This window comes from Saccopteryx leptura, chromosome X, assembly GCF_036850995.1.
Source record: "Saccopteryx leptura isolate mSacLep1 chromosome X, mSacLep1_pri_phased_curated, whole genome shotgun sequence".
NCBI lineage: Eukaryota > Metazoa > Chordata > Mammalia > Chiroptera > Emballonuridae > Saccopteryx > Saccopteryx leptura.
The window spans coordinates 64551640-64574260 of record NC_089516.1 but is presented as its reverse complement, the minus strand read 5'-3'; the positions used below and the strand labels follow the sequence as shown (position 1 = coordinate 64574260).

Sequence of the window (22621 nt, the reverse complement as noted above, 5' to 3'; positions counted from 1 at the left end):
TCTTTTATAGCCGGAGAGCCATTCTAGTGCCTGAGGCAGAGGCCATGGAACCATCCTCAGTGCCTGGGCCCACTTTGCTCCAATGGAGCCCTGGCTGTGGGAGGGGAAGAGATAGAAGGGAGAGGGGGAAGGGTGGAGAAGCAGATGGGTGCTTCTCCTGTTTGCCCTGGCTGGGAATCGAAACCAGGACATTCACACGCTGGGCTGACGCTCTACCACTGAGCCAACTGGCCAGGGCCAAATCCTTTCTTTTTAAATAAACACTTATCGGGGCAAAAAGGTACTCAGTTGTTCCCTCAGTTGTACTAGACTGAGCAGCCAGACACCAACTGTTAGTTAAAGGGAGAAATGTCAGTATATAAACATTCCCTCATCTTCAAGTGTCTAGTTTATGTTGTGACCAGCCTTTCTGGGGCTAATGTTCTGTGTTTTTAATTGACAATTCCATATTGGCTTACCCAGGATACTGAGTGGCTTTTGTATGTGTGTCACCCACCAGGGAAGGAAGAAGTAGAGAGTGCTGGAAAAGTGGGCTAGAGAAAGCAAACTCATTTCCGTGGCGTGGAGAGAGAGAAGGTACAGCTAGCTTGTGAGAAAGCAGGGCAGGAATGGGCCTCTGACACACAGCACACCTTGGGAACTTAAGCTTTTGATTGGCAACTAATGTTCTGAAGAAGTTGGTAAATGAAAAAATTAAGGATTTATACAGATTTATACACTTGGCTTGCATTTAGTGCTTTGAAACAGCAGCTTTTTCATTAAATTTAATGCATAAAGAGCAAAATTCTTTAAAGAAAACCTCATTTATAGTAAAATAATTGCAATTTAAAACCAAGATGAAAGCCCATTTTTTACCTATCAGATTGGCAAAGTTCAAAATGTTTACATATTGCTGGTAAGAGTATGGGGAAACAAGTATTCATTCATTAATGGTGGAAATTTATATTAAAACCTATATGGAGAACAATTTGGCAGTACCTGTCAAAATTATAAATATGCCCTTTGACCCAGCAATGCCATTTCCTGAAATTTATCCTATGAATATAATCACATGTATGAAAGGGACAAAGATATTCATTACAGCGTCAGCTGAAAACACTGAATGTCCATGAGTAGAAGATGACAAATTACAATATATCCATTCAATAGAGTATTATACAGTTGTCTTACAATTAAAGACTAAGGTGCAGACAATGTATATAGTATATGCTATCATTTGGGTAAAAACATAAAACATACTGGTGCTTATACTGTACACACAGACTGTCTCGGAACGGCAATCTAGAACCGGGCGAGTGATAGGAAAGAGACATTTTATGTCATACCCTTAATTGGGGGTCTTGAACTGGTTTGTGCCATGAAGCCCTTTGGCAATTTTCCCAAACTTGTGGATTCCTTCTCAGAATGTTGATTTTAAATGAATAAAGTAAAATACATAAGATTATAAAGGACATCAATTATACTGAAATAGAGTAATCAAAATAGTTAAGATCTAGCGGTAGTTCTAAAAACCATGATTTTGTAGTTACAACTATCAGTGGTATTTTGAGATAGCTGCAATAACTGACATCTGTGATTTCTACTGGTGACAAAGTCACAGGTACTGCTGATACTTCTGCAGTTTGTTGCCTACATTCAGACACCTGAATTATATGAATGAATTTCAGCTTAAAAATCCCTGCTTTAGATAGTTTGAATAATTTACTGTGTGCATGTATTTCCCCCAAAACTGTCATAATACACAAACAAGAACCATTGTTTTTTTTTTTCAGCAAGAAGGTGATGCACTGCTGAATGATGGGGATATGTTCTGAGAAAGGCATCATTCGGCGGTTTCTTTGTATGAACATCGTAGAATACACGTACACAAGCCTAGCCTACTACACACCTAGGCTGTATGGTACAGCCTATTGCTCCTAGGCTACAAGCCTGTACAGCATGTTACCATACTGAATACTGTGTAGGCAATTGTAACAAAATAGTATTTGTGTTATCTAAACATTTTCTCCTTTATAAAAAAAAAAAAGGTATACCTGTATGGGGTGCTTAACATGTGCTTGCAGGACTGGCAGTTGCTCTGGGTGTCAGTGAGTGACTTGGTGAGTGAATATGAAGGCCTAGGACACTACTGCAGACTGTAAACACTGTATGCTTAGGCTACACTAAATGTATAAAACAACATGAGATTAAGTCAAGCCCAAGAGAAAAGGATGCAACCAAGAGACATGGTGAACATGAGATGTGTGAGGCTGCTGCCAGCCTAACAACATACTGTTTTACAGTGAACTTGTTTTATACATAGAAAGAGTACACTTGAAAATAATGGTAAATAGTATAATAAATATATAGACCAGTAACATAGTCATTTATCAAGAATTATGTACTGCCTGACCTGTGGTGGCGCAGTGGATAAAGCGTCGACCTGGAAATGCTGAGGTTGCCGGTTCGAAACCCTGGGCTTGCCTGGTCAAGGCACATATGGGAGTTGATGCTTCCAGCTCCTCCCCCCTTCTCTCTCTCTGTCTCTCCTCTCTCTCTCTCTCTCTCTCTTTCTCTCTCTCTCTCTCCCCCTCCCTCCCTCCCCTCTCTAAAATGAATAAATTAAAAAAAAAAAACCTAAGCAAAAAGCCATGGTACATATACACAATGGAATACTATGGGACCATGAAAAAGAAAATACTATTTTTTGCGACAACATGGATGGACCTGGAAACTATATTAAGTGACATAAGCCAGCAGAGAAAGAAAAAAAAGAATTATGTACTATACATTATTGTATGGGCTATGCTTTTATATGACTGGCAGCACAGTAAGTTTGTTTACTACAAACAATGTTTTAGGCTAGATGTGACTTTTTTCACTTCCATTTTAATCTTATGGTACTATGTCATTGATTGAAATGTGGTGCATTGAATGCACACCCAGGATTTAGGCCTCACTGTTCAATCAAATGAAACAAAGCAGACTGGCAGGCAAATACATTGTTTGGGGCTGGGGTCTTTTTCTTTAACATCATATGAAAGAGGAATTTATTAGCTGAATATCCACAAACATTTGTATGCTTGATGGAAGGCACTGAAGAACAAAGACATACTCCCCCTAGGGAAAGGGTGAGCTGGACTTAGATCACTGAATCAAGTGCTACTACTGAGATTTTTTTTTTTCTTTCATTTTTCTGAAGCTGGAAACAGGGAGAGACAGTCAGACAGACTCCTGCATGCGCCCGACCAGGATCCACCCGGCACGCCCACCAGGGGCGATGCTCTGCCCACCAGGGGGCGGTGCTCTGCCCATCCTGGGTGTCGCCATGTTGCGACCAGAGCCACTCTAGCGCCTGAGGCAGAGGCCACAGAGCCATCCCCAGCGCCCGGGCCATCTCTGCTCCAATGGAGCCTTGGCTGCGGGAGGGGAAGAGAGAGACAGAGAGGAAAGCGCGGCGGAGGGGTGGAGAAGCAAATGGGCGCTTCTCCTGTGTGCCCTGGCCGGGAATCGAACCCGGGTCCTCCGCACGCTAGGCTGACGCTCTACCGCTGAGCCAACCGGCCAGGGCCCTGAGATTATTTTTAAGGAAGTCTTTTCTACCCTAACTTTATAAAGCGATTCCAATTTTTACTTTTTATTTAATTGAATTTATTGGGGTGACACTGTTTAGCATAATTATACAGGTTTCGGGTTACCAGTTCTACAACACATCTTGGTACACTGTATTGTGTTCACCCCCCAAGTCATCTTTTTTTTTTTTAAGACTTTTTATTCATTATAGAGAGGAGAGAGAGAGAGAGAGAAGGGGGGAGGAGCAGGAAGCATCAACTCCCATATGTGCCTTGACCAGGCAAGCCCAGGGTTTTGAACCGGCAACCTCAGCGTTTCCAGGTTGACGCTTTATCCACTGCGCCACCACAGATCAGGCCCCCAAGTCATCTTTGTCCATCACCATAGGTCCTCCCTATACCCTCCTCCACCTCACCCCCACCCCCCCGCCAGCAATCACCACACTGTTGTCTGTGTCCCTGCGGGTTTTGCCTTTTTTGTTCTATCCCTCCATTCCCCTCACCCAACCCCCTCCCCATGACAGCTGTCAGCCTGCTCTTATTCTTCTGTGACAGCATGGATGGACCTGGAGAGTATTATGCCAAGTGAAATAAGCCAGTCAGAAAAAGACAAGTGCCATGTGATTTCACTTTACCCACCCACCCTGACCCCCATACCTTGCCCCATACTTCTCTTCCATTTGGCTGTTCTGGAGTTAGGTTTTTCATAAAAACGTGTAATAATAAGTATAGTAGTCCCTCGTCTATTGTGGCAGTTAGTTTCCAGAACCTCCCGCAATAGGGGAAAATCCACAAAGTAGCGACCTTATTTTATTATTTATATAGATTTTAAGGCTTTATAAACCCCATACTTTTAAACCTTTCCCACACTTGTTAATCTTTCTCACTTATTTTGCTGCAAAAATAATTAAATATATAAAAATACCTATATACTGCAAAATCCTGCAATACAGTGAAAAATCCACGATATTTTTTTTTTTTTTTTTTTTTTTTTTTTATAGAGACAGAGAGTGAGTCAGAGAGAGTGATAGAGAGGGACAGACAGACAGGAACGGAGAGAGATGAGAAGCATCAATCATTAGTTTTTCATTGTGCGTTGCAACACCTTAGTTGTTCATTGATTGCTTTCTCATATGTGCCTTGACCGCGGGCCTTCAGCAGACCGAGTAGCCCCTTGTTGGAGCCAGCGACCTTGGGTCCAAGCTGGTGGGCTTTTGCTCAAACCAGATGAGCCCGCGCTCAAGCTGGTGACCTCAGGGTCTCGAACCTGGGTCCTCTGCATCCCAGTCCGACGCTCTTTCCACTGCGCCACCGCCTGGTCAGGCAAAAAATCCACGATATAAAACTAGACATAGTCAATTTAAAAATCCATGAGACCCTGGCCGGTTGGCTCAGTGGTAGAGCATCAGCCTGGCGCGCAGAAGTCCTGGGTTCAATTCCTGGCCCAGGAGAAGCACTCATCTGCCTCTCCACCCCTCCCCCTCACCTTCCTCTCTTCCCCTCCCGCAGCCAGGGCTCCATTGGAGCAAAGATGGGCCGGGCGCTGGGGATGGCTCTATGGCCTCTGCCCCAGGCGCTAGAATGGCTCTGGTTGCAACAGAACGACGCCCCCAGATGGGCAGAGCATCGCCCCCTGGTGGGCATGCCAGGTGGATCCCGGTTGGGCGCATGCGGGAGTCTGTCTGACTGCCTCCCTGTTTCCAACTTCAGAGAAATACAAAAAAACCCCCATGATAATGAGACTCCTAAAAGTGAACCACTATATGGTGAGGGATGACTGTAAACTGTTTTTGCTGAGTTCTGTGAGCTGTTCTGACAAAGTATCAAACCTGAAAGGCCAGTCACTGGGACCCTCAGTTTGTAGCCAAGTTGGACAGAAGTATTGATAACATGAAGACCCAATACTAGCAAGTGGCATCTGAAGTGAGGGCAGGTTTATGGGAATGTGCCCTTAACCCTGTGGAGTCTGACCCTAACTCCAGGTAGTGTCAGAATTGAGTTGAATGGTAGGACACCTAGTTGGTGTGTGCAGAGAATTGGAGATCTGCTTGGTGTGAAAATTCCCATACACTTGGTGTCAGAAGTGAGTAAAGCCTCACCAGTGGTGGCATAGTAGATACAGCATCAACCTGAACACTGAGGTCCCAACTTCAAAAACCCAAGCTCCCCAGCTTGAATGTGGGCTCATCTGGCTTGAGTGCAGGCTCACCCGCTTGATCCCAAAGGTTTAAGTCCAAGGGGTCACTAGCTTGGCTGGAACCCCTGGTTAAGGCACATATGAGAAGCAATCAATGAACAACTGAAGTGTTGTACCTACAAGCTAACATTTCTCATCTCCCTTCCTATTTGTCTCTCTCACTGAAAAAAATAAAAGCTCATATATTATAGTGGCTATAATATACAGTACATATGGTTTCTCACTAGGTAGCACACAGCAGTTAAATATCCATCTCACCCCTTACTATGTGATCTTGGGCAGGTCACAACCTTGCTGAGTCTTAGTTTTCCTCAACTAAACAATGGAAATGCCACCCTCAACCTCAAAAATTATGGTAAGGATTAAACAAGAAACCTATGAAGACCACCCAATACACTATAGGTACTTGATAAATGCTAGTTCTGCTGCTCCAGTGACCAAGTTCAGAGTATGCTATACTGCACTTTGTTTCTGAGCAGAAACTAAACTCCCTTTCAGTCTACGACTCAAAGATACAATGTGCTCGCGTATGTCGGAACACAGTTGGTGGTGAGCAGAGAATGGCTAAGTGGTCAGAAAAGTGATTCCAGAGTAGGGTACCAGTGATAACAAAGCCTAGCACCCAACCTTCTGCTATGAGAGCATAAAACAGCAGGTCTTAGATTTACAAGAGTAATGGCAACCTCCTGCCTGAATTAAAGAATTTCTTTCTATATACATTTGCCAACATCATCCTAGTGAAAGTGAATGAAATACACTTGAGAAAATAACTTTAATAATCTTATCTGAACTGTGATATACAAAAGTGATCATTTTCAGAATAAGTTCACAAAAATTTTCCTAGAATACAGTTCTGTTAAGTTTCTTGAATACACTCAAAATACCAGAAAATACGTATTGGAGAGGCAGGTGCAGGGAATGAAGGCATAATTTACAAAAACGTTAGAATCCAAAACTTGCCTTTTGAGATCACTCTCACCTGAATGCTTCATGATCACAAAGATCCAACTATAACAAATGACCTCATACTGTTTTGCTTTAAAATACAATAAACAGGTTATATTCTCAAGTTGTATTAAGTTGCTTATACAAATTTAAAGTCATAAGCATGACTTCAGGATCCTCACTTTTTATGTCAAGTGCTTTAACTAAGCAGTTTAAGGCCTCCTGTATTTTTCCACACTCTTTCAATGCCTTTCCACGCATTACAAGAGTCTCATAGTCATTAACAGCCTCCACTGTCTTATTCTGAAGAGAATCAACCGACTGTCCACCAGACAAAGGCCCAGGGTCACCAGGAGAGAGATCCTGAGCTAAAGCACCAGGCTTAGGTGTAGTTAACCAGCTGGACTTATTTTCTGAAGACAGGGTTTCTCTGGAAGGTTCCTCTTCTGTACACTCTGAGGCTTCACCACTGCACCCCGTGGCTCCTTCCTCCAGATGATCTCCAGAAGGTTCCTCTTCTGTACACTCTGAGGCTTCACCACTGCACCCTGCAGCTCCTTCCTCCAGATGATCTCCAGAAGGTTCCTCTTCTGTACACTCTGAGGCTTCACCACTGCACCCCGTGGCTCCTTCCTCCAGATGATCTCCGGAAGGTTCCTCTTCTGTACACTCTGAGGCTTCACCACTGCACCCCGCAGCTCCTTCCTCCAGATGATCTTCAGCTACCTTTGCTTCACTGCTGTTTTCAAGTCTTTCTTCCATATCTTCCACATGGTCTAACACCACATTAATAAGAGACTTCCTAGAAGCCAGGGATCTTCTAGAGCTTACAGATTTATTTATACTATCAGGTATTTTAAATGAAAAGGACCTTCCACATGGACTGGTATCATTTTTAGGAGTGGAAGCATCAAATTGTTTTACAGATAACTGAAAGGGAGATGTGTTGAATGGATTTGTGACTGGAGTATCATTAAAAGTATCCTGTTCATCTTCACCATCTGAAACGATCCTTCTAGTTTTACTTCTGCCTCTCACAGTAACTACTTCTGAATCTTCATCTTTCTCAGAAAGATCCATACTGAGACCAGCTTTGCTATGCACCAACTGTGCTCTAGAATTAGCTGCAGAGCCACACAAGCTATTTTCTTTCTCAATATGCTTCAAAGACTGACTGGAAAGAGTTTGTCCATTGTCTGCAGAGTCTTCTAAGAAAAGATTGAAATCACACACATACTGTGGTAAAGATGCTAAAGGTTCCTCTTCCAAGGTGGCCTCTTTTGCTTGAGAATCTTGCAGTGCACTGTGGGATGCCAATGAGTCATCAGCAGCTATTTCAATAACAGATGCATTTAATTCTGTATTTTGAGTTTCATTTGTTATGGGGTTAGTGAGCCAAGGATTACACTGATGTAAAATCTCATCATTCATTAGTTCATCTAGATTTGGCCCAGAATCAGCTCTAACCGATTTGCTAAGTAAGTCAGTAAAACTTCCCAGAGGGTTCTCTTGCAGCACCTCTGGAGTAGGCCCCTCTTGTGATGCCTCTTTTTGTAGAGCCATTCCCAATAAAGAGTCAGTCCCAATTTCTTGTACACTTCCACACCCCTTGGGTAAAGTAGCTAGAAATTCAGCATCAAATATGCTTTCACGTGGGTGCCTACCATCTTGTACAATGGTAACATTCATCTTTATACTGGAAAGACAGTGTTTCTCACTCTCTTCGGGAAGATCATCAATGATTACACTTGCCATTTGAGAACTGATTTCTTCTTCCTGGGTACGAGAAGTAGTCAAAATACGTGAAGGCTGAGGCTGTGGTTTATTCACTTCAGGACATTTCTCCTTTCTTTGAGAAGGAAATATAGTTTCTCTCAGCCAGATACCCTCATTTCTTTGTCTTTCCATGAAGAGCTCTGTATTTTGAGACTCAAATTCAACAAGGAATTGAGCTTTCTGAACCCTTTCTTGAATATAGTGAGATTCGTCTATCATATCAAGTTCTTCTTTAACAGACAGATCATGTGTGTACATCAAATCATGGTCTGAGATTCCAGCTATCCCCAAAGAGTGCAGATAGGCAATATGTTCATCTAGTTCCTTATTAGATCTTCTCTGAGCAGCATGCAAAGACTGAAGTTGCAGCTGGGTTGCAGAGTTCTGAAAATCCTCAATTGTGAAGAGCTCTCTTAATTCTTGTTTACTAAAATATCGGAAAGGGTTCTTCTTATCACCAGTAGTTTGTCTTACTAGTGAGTCCTTGAAAACCTGTCTTCTGTATATTTTCTCCTCTACAGTTCCACAAGTGATTAACCTATAAACCACAACATTTTCTTTTTGTCCAATTCGGTGAGCTCTATCTACAGCTTGAGCATCAGTTGCAGGATTCCAGCTAGGGTCAAAAATGACCACTCTAGTTGCTGCAGTTAATGTTAAGCCAACACCACCTACTTGAGTAGTAAGCAGAAAAACAGAGTAATCTTTATTTTGCTGGAATAAGTTAATTCTTCTTTCTCGTTCTGCAAGATGAGTAATTGTTCCATCAATTCGCAATACCTTAAAGTGTCTATTCTTTAGGAGGCGTTCAACAATGTTTAGAATTTGTCTTGACTGGGAAAAGACCAGAGTCTGATGACCTTCATCTCGCAATTTCTTAAGTAGAGCCATTAGAAATATCATTTTTCCAGATTCTTTCATCAGTGTATCATCAGTTACTTGACCAATATGGTCTATGTCTGAGGAATCTTCACCTTCATTTTCATCTTGAACAGCTCGCAGATTCAGCAAATGACAAGCTCGTGCAGAGAGCAGCCTAGGATGATCACACAGCTTCTTTAAGACACCTAGCTCAGCCAAAGGTGAGCGTGTCTCCATTAACAACTCCTTGATATGATCTAGAGACACGAATTTTCTGTATATTTCTTCTTGACAAGGTACAAGACGTATCCAAATAATTAAATCATTTTTCCTGGAAAGGGAAGGCATTTCATAAATGGCATCAACATCTGGATTCTTTTCACAAAGTCTGACCTCTGAGTTGCTTGACTTTTTCTTCTGTATCTCTTCTTTAGTCCTCCGGAGAAAATAGGGTTTTATGATTGCCATTAAGTTTTCAGATATCTTAAATCCCAAGGCTTTTTCCCCTGGAGTAGCATCCTTCTCTCTTGCTCTGGTAATTGGATTTTCATACTCCATTTTAAAAGTTTTTAATGTTCCTAGCAAGGACCCTTGACAAGCAAAATCAAACAGGGACCAGAGTTCTTGTAAATTATTCTGGACTGGGGTTCCTGTGAGGAGGATGCGATTACTGGCAGGGATAGCACGAGCACATATTGCTGACTTAGTAGACGAAGATTTTATTTTATGTGCTTCATCAAGGATAACATAGTCCCACACAAATGCTTGGCCATTCAAGGTTGAAAGTTGCTGCCAATTATTGATTAACATTTGGTATGTAGTGATAATGACACCATTCCTTTGCTGAATCCTAGTGAGGTTTCTGGTACGTTGATCTTTACTAGGACCATGAAAGGTTCTGACTCTCATTCCTGGAGTCCAGTTGGCAAATTCTTTTACCCATGTGCTAATAAGACTGGTTGGCATGATCAGGAGCACATGATTCACAAATGAAGCATCAAACATACCAGAAAGGAAAGCAATGATTTGAACAGTCTTCCCTAATCCCATATCATCTGCCAAGATACCACCTTTTCTTCCATCTTTGTATAGGCTATATAGGAAAGCTACACCTTCCTTCTGGTGCTCAAATAGTTGGTCATGCAGTTCTCGATAAAGCAGCAAGCCAGAGTTGCATACATCTGTGAATTCATCATCTCCATGATCTGGCAACTCCTCCAAGGCTTCCTGTAGTTTTTGGATTCTGCTCATCACCTTTTCATTGGGAAAAATGTCCTTTGCCAAATTGAAAAGTTTAAGTGCTTCTTCTAGATCTCCATTCTTAGTTGCTTCTTTGGCCTCTTTCACGTATCTATTTAAAAAAAATGGAAAAATAAGATCTCTCTATATATATTAAGATCAGAAAGAAAGTAAACAGATTGAATATTCAATCTAAGAACACTTTAGAGTCCATTTTAGAATCCAAACTGTAGTTGGGATTTTAATATCCTCCATTGGCAGAAGAGCCCAGTTGCTAAGTCCACGGGCCTTAACCCCACTGAAGTGACCTGAATGAGAACTGAAGGCAAACATGAGGGTTCGGGACTTCTTTCCAAACAACACTGGAATAAGTGCTCGCTTGAAGCCCCAGAGTTTTGCACTCTAATGCGATGATAACTTTGGGCTGGAAGATTGGGAGCTTAAAATATGAAAGGTTTATATCTACTGTAAAAAAAGTTAATATTTTTCTTGGAGAAGTCTTCATTTTTAGATAGAATGTATCTCAGAGGACTAGTCAGGATGTTCGCCACCAAATGCTTTCCAAAATAATGAAACTTTTTCCTGCTGATGACATTGGCTGGTATGATCTATCTGGATGCCAAAGCACATGTACTGTGCCAGAAAAAAAGGATAATTTTTATTTTGGCATAATTATTAATTATCTGAGTGTTTTTTCCCCCAGAGTAATTAGCCAGCAGGTTCAGCTGCTTTCTGAGGGCGTGTTAACATGAGAGGATGCTGTCTTCCTGTTTATTCTGGCCACAGTAATAAAAGAGGGGGCCAAATTCCTGCCTGCCTTTCCCCACTTGGAAACAGGCCTTTCTCTTCCTGCCTGCTTGTATTCTCTTTGTGACAGAGTATAATGAAGCTGCAAGAGCACTCAGAACCTTGGATATCTCCACGGCCATATAGTTTGGTCCAGATAGTTCTTTTCTGTGGAATCTAAAGCAGGGGTCCCCAAACTTTTTACACAGGGCGCCAGTTCACTGTCCCTCAGACCGTTGGAGGGCTGGACTAAAAAAAAAAAACTATGAACAAATCCCTATGCACACTGCACACATCTTATTTTAAAGTAAAAAAACAAAATGGGAACAAACACAATATTTAAAATAAAGAACAAGTAAATTTAAATCAACAAACTGACCAGTATTTCAATGGGAACTATGCTCCTCTCACTGACCACCAATGAAAGAGGTGCCCCTTCCAGAAGTGCGGTGGGGGCCGGATAAATGGCCTCAGGGGGCCGCATGCGGCCTGCGGGCCGTAGTTTGGGGACCTCTGATCTAAAGCAAGTAACACAGATAATAAATACTGCAGAAAGCCTTGCATTGTTTTAAGTGATTGGTTTTACAGGGAAATGGCGTTAAACCCCAAACCAAACTTTAGAGCCTTAGGGCTACTTTTCTTTTCTTTTTTTTTATGTGCCCTAGGCATGAAACAGCTCTGGCCACCAATACAGGCATCAAGCTAGGATGAACTAGGGCTGAACACCTGCTTTGCCCCTGACTGATATAAGAACAGCACCACCAATCAGGTGCCTCCTTGCCCATTGCCAGGGGCTTACTTTTCTTTTTTTTAAAGATTTTATTTATTAAAGAGTAGAGAGAGAGAGAAGGGGGAGGAGAAGGAAGCATCAACTCCCATATGTGCCTTGACCAGGCAATCCCAAGGTTTTGAACTAGTGATCTTAAGGTGGGGTTAAGGCTCCTGAACTTAGCAACTGGGCTGTTCTGCCAATGAAGGTAGCCTTGCAGGTATAGGATTTGTAGCCCATACTTAATGATTGTGTCTTCTTCCTCCAGGAGTTATTTGTATATAATCTTTCTATATATTCTTTTAAACTATCCTTTAAGGGAAACATGTTCTAGGCATGTGATTTTAGGTACAGTCATTAAAATGTGAAGATTTTTGTTTTGTCCCTTGATATGTCATTAAAATCTCTCTACAGTTTTCCACCTAAATAGTTCTTTAACATGCTAGAGCTTCACATATAAACACCTTTGAAAAATTATTAAATTGGTAAATGAAAATAAAAACTAACATTCTCCCCATATTTTAGCACTGCTTTTCTCCTTGTTCTCTTGCTTGAGAGGAAATTCTTTCTCCTAACTGGCTCCTAAGCAGGCCTGGCTTCTCCCCAGCCATGCCCAAGGAGAATAGGGGAGCAATTTTGGGAAAAAATATTTGAGTCCACAACGTGTTAGCCAATTTCTTTGTCATTAGGGATCCTGTGTGTTACAGATGGACACCTGATTGCATTAGTAGTAAAAATGACATGTTTTTTCCAAGCCTTGGAAAATGGATGCTTCTCATCTCTCTCCCTTCCTGTCTGTCTGTCCCTATCTGTCCCTCTGTCTCTCTGTCTCTATGTCAAAAAAAAAATCCCTTCTGCTTCAAAGTTATAGAAGTTTGGAAAACATACCATGACTTAGGTGGTAGTTAAAATAATAATTCATTAAATTGAATATTTTTATGTTTTATACATTTCCTATATATGTGTTATATTTCAGAAAAAGTTTTAAAGAATATTACTTGCCCACCCTAGTGGCCAGGGGATAAGCTCTATAACCAGAAGAAGGTGGATTTCACATCTTGTTGAGTGGACAAAACCCCCCAACACACACACACACACACACACACACACACACACACACACACACACACATACACGCAAGAAAAAAAATAATAACAACCATAATCCCATACCTAGAAAATGCCTGAAGTATGGGTGCTTATGTTGTTCCAGGAAAGAAGAGTCTAGATGCTCAATTCTATTCCACTGAACTCCATGTCCACATTTATAAAATACCACACTGTCTTGACTATAATAGCTCTATAGTAAGTTTTAAAACAAGGAACTGCAAGTCCTCCAACATTATTCTTTTTCAAGATTATGTTGGATATTCTGGGATAGCCTCTGCATTTCCAAAAAGGCTTTTATAATACTTGTAAATTTCTGAAAAATTAAAAAAAAAACAGCTGGGATTTTGTCAGCTACGCATCAGATCTGTGTATTACTTTGGGGAGTGTTGCCATTTCAGCAATACTGTCATTCAATCCACGAACATTTGTTAAGGTCTTCCTGAACCTCATTAAACAATGTTTCGTCATTTTCAGTGTATAAGTCTTGTACTTCCACGGATAAATTTATTTCTAAACATTGTATTCTTTTTGGTAATATTGTAAATGAATTGTTTTCTTAATTTCATTCACTGCTATGTAAAGAAATACAAGTGAATTTTGAAAACTGATCTTGTGTCCTGAAACTTCGCTGAACTTGTTTATTAGCTCTTATAGTTTTTTGTGGACTTGCAGGCCTTTTTATATAAAAGATAATTCCATCTGCAAATACAGATATTTTTACTTCTTTCTTTCCTATCTACATGTCTTTTCTTTCCTTACCTATTGTCTCTATTACAATGTTGAATTATAATAAATTATAATGTTGAATAAAAATACCAAAAGCAGACATCCTTGTCTTGCTTCTGACATAAGAGAGGGAAATTTTCAGTCTTTCACCACTAAGTATAGTGTTACCTTGGGTTTTTGTAGATACCTTTGATCAGGATGAGGAAATAATCTTGTATTTCTAGCTTGTTGACTGTTTTTTTATCATTAAAGGGTGCTAGATTTTGTTAAAAAAAATTTTCTGCACGTAACGCATGAATTTTATCCTTTGGTTTTGGACAAGTTAAGTTGGATATGTCTATTATCAAGCAGAGATGTCAATGAGCAGTTGCATACACGAGTCTGAAGTTCAGAAGAGGTCAGGACTAAAAACAAAAATGTGAATAATCTCAGCATAAACGTAGGAATTAAAGCCAAGAACCTACATAAGATCAACGAAGGGGTATAATTTTAAAAAATGGCAGTCCAATACCCCAACATTAAGAACATTTACAGAAGAATTACAACTAATGAATACAGAAAGAATGGTGAAATTAGAAAATTATCACTTTGTAATCCCTATAACAAAATAACAGATTTGAGCAATGATTATCAATGGATGAAAGAAAGGTTGATGGGAAACCAAATATTCACAAGATGCTAAAGTATCCCCAAGATATTATTTATCCATTATAAGGGAGGAAATGCAACTCTGCAAAGAAATGATCAGCTTGTGACCACCTCAACCCCAACAGGCAAATCAGATATTACATGTGTCCTGATAATGATGCAATATTAAGTACATGGCCTCACCTACAAAGTAGTCATACCAAAAATACTGAACCTTAATCTATTTTTGCTCTAGAACGGTTTCCTTTTAATTTTGTAATCGAGGTATAATTGACCTATAACATTTTATTAGCCTCAGATGTACAACATAATGATTCGATATTTGTATGTTTTGCAAAATGATCACCATACTAAGTCTAGTGAACATCAGTCACCATACATAGTTAGAAAAATATTTTTTCTTGTGATGGTTACTTTTAAGATTTACGCTTAGCAATTTTCAATTATGCAGTAGTCATCATACTATACATTACACCCCCACCTCTGGCAACTACCAATGTGTTCTCTATATCTAAGAGCTTGGCGACTTTTGTTTTTTTGTGGGGGTTTTTTGATGGTTTTTGTTTTTTAGAGTCCATATTGAAAATGAGATCATAAGTATTTGTCTTTCTCTGTCTGACTTATTTCACTTAGCATAATGCCTTCAAGATCCATCCATGTTGTCAAAAATGGCAGAATTTCCTTCTTTTTATAGCTGAATAAAATTCCAGTTTGGTATATATGCCACATTTTCCTTATCTACTCACTTATCAAACCTTTAAATTTAAATTACAGGATATAGGAGACAAGCTAATGACACTACAAGGAAGCCATTAGACTAACTTAAATCGCTGGTACAGAAATGAAAGCACGGAGTGGGGAGGGACTGGTCAAGATTAAGAGGCTTAAGAAATATAACTTCGAGGTTGCCAGCTTGAATGCGGGCTCATCTGGTTTGAGCAAGGCTCACCAGCTTGAGCCTAAGGTCACTGGCTTGAGCAAGGGGTCACTAGCTCAGCTGGAGCCCCCCAGTAAAGGCACATATGAGAAAGCAATCAATGAATAACTAAGGAGGCACAACAAAGAATTGATGCTTCGCAGCTCTCTCCCTTCCTGTCTGTCTGTCCCTATCTGTCCCTCTCTGTGTTTCTGTTTTTGTCACAAAAAAAGGAAAAGAAAAGAAATGTAACTAAATGGAATATGTGGGCCTTCTCTGGATCCTGACTCAAACAAACCAATTATAAAAAGACTTAAAACCATTTCAAAAATTCAAATATAGCCTGACCAGGCGGTGGCACAGTGGATAGAGCGTCGGACTGGGATGCAGAGGACCCAGGTTCGTGACCCTGAATCGCCAGCTTGAGCGTGGGCTCATCTGGTTTGAGCAAAAGCCCACCAGCTTGAACCCAAGGTTGCTGGCCCCAGCAAGGGGCTACTCGGTCTGCTGAAGGCCCGCGGTCAAGGCACATATGAGAAAGCAATCAATGAACTAAGGTGTTGCAACGCACAATGAAAAACTAATGATTGATGCTTCACATCTCTCTCCGTTCTTGTCTGTCTGTCCCTGTCTATCCCTCTCTCTGACTCACTCTGTCTCTGTAAAAAAAAAAAAAAAAAAAAAAAAAAAAAAAAATTCAAATATAGACTATATATTAGCTGACATCAAAGAATTGGTTTATTTTGTTAGGTGTGATATGGTATGTTTTGTAAGGATATGTGCTTTTTTAGAGATGCATACTAAAGTATTTAAAAATGAAATGCCATGATGTCTGGGAATTTACCTTAAAGTATGTTAGAAAAAAATGCAATTGAGGAAACAAGGAAATCAGCAACATCTGAGAAGCAGTAACCAGGGAGGTAGGAAGAAAATCAGAGGAATGAGGGGTCCTGGAAGCCAAATGAATCAAGTGTTTTATGGAGATGTGATCAGCTCTGTCAAATACTGCTGGTAGGTCAAGGAAGACGAGGATTACAAATTGACCATAAAATTTAGTTATGTGAAAGTCAATGGTGACCTTGAGAAAGCAGTTTGAATAGAGTAATAGGAGGAAGTGGGTGACACAGAATAGAGAAAGAGAGCAGATGGATGACAGCAAGACAGACTGGAAAACAGAGTACAAGCAAGTGGGTGGAAAAAGTGAAGGTGACACAGTGAGTGAGAGAGAAAAGGTGGGCAAGATAGGAAAGAGGGTGACAGAGATAAATAGAGGATGACTAACTCTGCCAGTCATCACTGTTGCCTCTTAATTCCAAATTCACTCCTCAGTATCTGTTCTGTGATGATGGCCAGAATTCATTCAAGCATCTCTCATTTATAACAAGTGCAATGTTAAGTTTTCTCAGTAGAGGGCGCCTGAGGGACACTGCAGGAGGAAGGGGCGCTCCAAAAGCTGCCAGCTGCTACAGCACAGTGGATCAGCCACACACCAAGAACATACAGTACCTCAATGACCCTGCAGCGCCCACCTGGCCTATAGATGACTTTCTTGCAGCCCTCTTTACATGGAAACCAGTTCTCCCACAGCTTGCCTATGCCTTAGACTCTACTCCTTTTGTTTGCTTAAGTCATGGGTTGCTGATAGCCTGCTACCAACTGGCACTCCAGAAGGTTGCTTCCTGTTGGCCTAGGGAATGCAGACCAGCTCTGAGCCTGGGCAAGCCAGCCTACTTCTTCTCTGCTACCTAGTGGGTGGAACTATACCTTCTTCTTGGAAGTCTGAGCCTCAGACTTGGGGAGAAGGCCCCCTTCCAAGTTTGTCCTTTCTTGGATACTCTCCCTTAGCCCTAGGGCATCATAATGCAGTTTCCTTATTTTTATAGCCACTCATCAGTTTAATAATTCTTTATATTAAAGTTCATGTTTTAATATACTGTATGACTTCTACTTTCTTTTTTTTAAGTGAGAGGAGGGGAATTACAGACTCCCACATGTGTCCCAACCAGGATCCACCTGGCAACCCCCATCTGGGGCCAATGCTTGAATCAACCAAGCTATCCTCAGTGCCTGGGGCAGATACTTGAACCAACTGAGCCACTGGCTGCCAGAGGGGAAAAGAGTGAGAAGGAGGAGAAGGAAGGGGAGAGAAACAGATAGATGGTCATTTATTGTGTGAGCCCTGACTGGGGATTGAACCTGGGACATCCGCATGCTGGGCCAACACTCTATCCACTGAGCAAACTGGCCAGGGCCTGGCTTCTACTTTCTGATTGGACCCAGAAAGATACAGTGACAGAGAAAAAGTAAGTGATGGAATGAGAGAGTGGGTGACAGAGTGTAACTGACAGGGAAAGGATGGGTAAAAGAAAAAATGGGCCATGGAGAAATAGAGGTAGACAGTATGTAGGTGACAGAGAAATGAGAAAAGAGGCAACAAAGGTACAGATTGAGAAAGACGGCAGAGAGAAATAGGTGGGTTGACAGAGTTGAGTGGGTGAGAGAATGGATGATGGTATGAACAGGTGGATGACAGAGAGAGAGAGAAGTGGGCAACAGAGAGAAGGGGGTGTTGGATGATAGAAGGAAAATGAGAGACAGCATGATAGAGAATGTCAGTGCCAGAGAGGAAAAGTGGGTGACAGAGGTAGGTGACACAGAGGGAAAGATAATGCATCACAGAAAGAGACAGAGACAGAAGCGGGGAGAAGGAGAATGCCAGAGCAAGAGAAACGGGGGACAGTGGGGGGGCAACAGAGAGTGGAAGCATGTGGGAGACACAGAGAGCACAAATGGCTGGTGGGTGTCAGAGTGAGAGGGTGGATAAGAGAGGAGCGGGTGAGCTGGCATCACCCAGGGAGAGCAGAACTGACACAAGTGTGTAACAGTTATACATGTGATGGAAGATGAAGGTGTGTGAAAAAGAAAAGTGTGCAGAGTTGTGTGACAGCAAGTTTCAAAATTTTCTTTCATCTCTTAGGCAGGAGAGGCGGAGAGGAAGAGAGACAGGGAAGGAGAGGGACAGAAAAAGGAAGGAGGGAGGGAAAAACAGAGACAGAGAAATCGTGTGAGAGTAGAACTGTGCCAAGGAGCAGAATTATGAGCAACAGGGAAGGTAGAGAAGATGACTCTTTTTGTGTAAGGGAGTTTTGGAGGGGATGTAGAAGAGAACGGGAGAGACTGAGAAAGATTAGCAGGAGTAAAAGAGGAATTATGAGAGTTGAGGGTCATGAGAGATGGGATGTCATGAGAGACAGGGAAACTGTGAAAGGTACAGAATGTGACAGGATAAGATGACTGTGAAGTAAGGGGGTGACTGTTGAGAGGAGTGGAGGAGAGACAATGTGAGGATGTCGTGAAGTACCCTGGAGCGAGTGAGACACAGGTGGCAGCAAGAGACAGTGTCAAGGAACCAGCGCACAGTGCCAAGCTGAGAGGCCCCCTTGCTTGTGCACAGAAAGGAAGTAAGGGGACTAAAGCCTTAATTAAGCCTTATCACCACTTTCCAGATGAGGAAATCAAGGGCCAGAAAGGTCAAGTGACTTGGTTAAGGTTGCAAATGGCAAGAGCCATAATGTGAAACCCCAATGGCGCAACTCTAAAGCCAGCACTCCATCACATCACATTGCCTCCCGCTGTTTTCCCCAAATCTTCCTTAAGTCATTAACTTATTCCCAAAATGTGCTTTTACTCCTCTATAAGGAGTAAATTCCACTGTAAGGCTTTTGACAGCCTTGAAACTTTTTTTTTTGAAAAGGGAAATAGAACTGTTCACTGCGCCAATTTATTTCTCTGTACTACATCAAAACTTAAAACTTCTGAAAATAAAACAAACCCTCAGGCACAGACATAATGATTACCAGAGGGAACAGGGTGGGGGGGGGGGAGATAGAAGAGAGCAAATGGCAGCTAGAAGGAGACCTGGGGTGATGAACACACAGTATAATATACAGATAATGCACTATAGAATTACACATCTGAAATCTATATAATTTCTTTCACCAATGTCACCTTAATAAATTCAATAAAAGAATAAAGTATAATTAAAAAGTAAAACTACAAAAATAAAACTTCTGTGCATCAAAAGACACAACAGAGTGAAAAGGCAACCTATAAAATGGAAGATCTGCAAATCATGATCAGATAAGGGGTTAATATCCAGAATATATAAAGAACTACAATTCAAGAACAAATTACTCAACTAAAAAAAGGACTTGAAAAGACACTTCTCCAAAGACATGCAGATGGCCAATAGGTACACAAAAAGATTCTCAACATTAGTAATCATTAGAAAAATGTAAATCAAAACTCCAGTGGGATACCATTTCACTATCATTAGGATGGCTAGTGACAACAAAACAAAAAATAAGTGTTAGCTACAATGTGGACAAATTGGAACCCTTGTGCACTGTTGATGGGAATATACTCTAGAGCAGTGGTCCCCAACCTTTTTTGGGCCGTGGACCAGTTTAATGTCAGAAAATATTTTCATGGACCGGCCTTTAGGGTGGGACGGATAAATGTATCACGTGACCGAGACAAGCTCAAGAGTGAGTCTTAGACGGATGTAACAGGGAATCTGGTCATTTTTAAAAAATAAAACATTGTTCAGACTTAAATATAAATAAAATGGAAATAATGTAAGTTATTTATTCTTTCTCTGCAGACCGGTACCGGTCCGCAGCCCGGGGATTGAGGACCACAGAAGACAGTATGGCAATTCCCCAAGAAATTAAAAATAAAACTATCATGTGATCCAGTGATCTCACTTCTGGACATATATCCAAAAGACTTGAAAGCAGGATCTTCAAGAGCTATATGCACACCCACATTGACAGCAGCACTGTCACAAAAGTCAAGAGATGGAAGCAATTCAAGTGTTCATCAGAGCATAAAGAAAATGTGGGCCCTGGTTGGTTGGCTCAGTGGTAGAGCATTGGCCTGGTGTGTGGATGTCCTGGGTTCGATTCCCAGTCAGGACACACAGGGGAAGCAATCATATACTTCTTCACCCTTCCCCCTCTCCTCTCTCTGTTCCCCTGCTATAGCCATCACTTTGGTTCCAGCACATGAGCTCCAGGTGCTGAGGCTGGCTCCATACAACCTTCGCCTGAGGTGCTAAAAATAGCTGAGTTATAAGCATGGCCCCAAGCAGAGTTGCTGGGTAGATCCCAGTTGGGGCACATGTGGGAGTCTGTCTCTCTGTCGCCCCTCCTCTCACTTGGAAAAGAAGAAAAATAAAAATAAAGAAAATGTAATAGATCCATAGAATGGAATATTGTTCCACCTTAAAAAGGAAGGAAATCCTGTCACATGACACAACATGGATGAACCTTGAGGACATTATACTGAGTGAAATAAGCCAGTCACAGAGGCAAATATTGTATGATTACTCTTATATGAGGTCCCTAAAGGAGTCAGATTCACAGACACAGAAACTAGAATGGTGGTTGCCAGGGGCTGAGGAATGGGGAATGAGCAGCTATTGTTTAATAATTCATTGCAAGATGAAAAGAGGTAGAGAGATTGATTGTGGTGCTGGTTGAACAATGTTAATATATTTAATACCACTTAAGAATGGTTAGGGCCTGACCAGCGGTGGCGCAGTGGATAGAGCATCGGACTGGGACGTGGAGGACCCAGGTTTGAGACCCCGAGGTCGAGGTCACCAGCTTGAGTGCGGGCTCATCTGGTTTGAGCAAAGCTCACCAGCTTGAGCCCAAGGTCGCTGGCTCCAGCAAGGGGTCACTCGGTCTGCCATAGCCACCCCCCTCCACCCCCATCAAGGCACATATGAGAAAGCAATCAACGAACAACTAAGGTGCCGCAAAGAAGAATTGATGCTTCTCATCTCTCTCCCTTCCTGTCTGTCCCTCTCTCTGTCACTGTGACTAAATAAATAAATAAAATTAAAAATCAATAAATTAAAAAAAAAAAGAATGGTTAAGTCCTGGCAGGGTAGCTCAGTTGGTTAGAGTGTCATCTCCATAGACCAGGGTTGTAGGTTCAATGCCCAGGCAGGGCACATACAAGAATCAACCAAAAAATGCATAAATAGGTGGAACAACAAATCAATGTTTCTCCCTTTATTCCTTTTTCTGTCTAAAAATCAATAAATAAAAAATTTTTAAAGTGGTTAAGATGGTCAATTTTATGTTGTGTGTATTTTATCACAATTAAAAATTTTTTAAATGCTTACTCCCACATCACCACGCCCTCTCCAGCCTTAGCCATCAGGTGAATACTTACTCATTTTTCAACACAAATGAATATTCTTCTTGTGAGGCCTTCCTTTAGCTCACCGACCCTCGTAGTTGGCCATTCCCTCCTTCAATGCCCACACTATGCCCTGCACATTATACGTCTTACAGCACCTATTAAACATTGGCTCACCTATCCCATGCCACTACTTGATTATAAGCAAATCGGGTGGGGAGGGGAGGGGCAATGTTTTACTCATCTCTGTGTGCCCCGGGCCTGCGACTTGGAAAGTCGCCTACAGGAAAGTCTCAAGAAAGGTTTGACTAATTGAAGTTCTGACTCTTAAGGATTTCATAAAGGATAGTTATTTGACCCAAAAAAGGAGGTGTGGAGGGGTGCTCCCCAGGCTTTAGAAATCTTGCATTTCCGCGCCCTGCTCGGACAGTGCGGGGGATTGTCGCAAAAGGCTACGCCTCCGCAGCTTTAGGCCCCAGAGAGGGCCCCAAGACCTCACCCTACCCCCACTCCCAGCCAGGGCCTGTGAGCTAGACGCCCCCCCTTCCCAGCGGCCCACACATACCTCAGGTAACGAGCAGCCTGCTCTGGGCTTAAAGCCCCGGGTTCCAGAAACCCTTGGGACGCCTCCATGTCCTTCACTACCGGTCTCAGGCTCAGCTAGCGTTTGAATTTTGCTCGCTCCCGCCCTGCGCATGCGCTCTGTGCATGCAGGAAGGTGGGGCGGGGCTGGGAGGCAGCGCCAACCGTTGGCCTGCCGGTTGGCCAATCCCCATCACCCGGTTCCAGCATCACTCTCTGAGTTCTGCCCCAAAAGATCGCACGCCTGCGCCTAGCTGCGCTGCAGCAAAGAGACAGTAGGGTTCCAGCGGTGCAGAGTGGTCG

General features: G+C 42.0%; 1 protein-coding gene and 1 pseudogene across 2 annotated transcripts; both read right to left on the bottom strand.

The window, feature by feature from the left end:
• Nucleotides 1–6613: 6613 nt before the first annotated feature.
• ERCC6L (ERCC excision repair 6 like, spindle assembly checkpoint helicase) lies at nt 6614–22390 on the bottom strand. Of its 2 annotated transcripts, none has more exons than XM_066357262.1 (2): nt 22302–22390; nt 6614–10681 (listed from the first exon to the last, which is right to left on the bottom strand). In XM_066357262.1, exons 1-2 carry the CDS (start codon nt 22367–22369, stop codon nt 6814–6816), a joined length of 3936 nt encoding a protein of 1311 aa, XP_066213359.1. In that variant the 5' UTR covers nt 22370–22390; the 3' UTR covers nt 6614–6813. The 2 variants fall into 2 exon arrangements, with proteins under 2 accessions (XP_066213359.1, XP_066213360.1); XM_066357263.1 differs by lacking the exon at nt 22302–22390 and adding an exon at nt 21770–21845.
• LOC136386663 (small nucleolar RNA SNORA48) lies at nt 12008–12151 on the bottom strand (annotated as a pseudogene).
• Nucleotides 22391–22621: the final 231 nt, after the last annotated feature.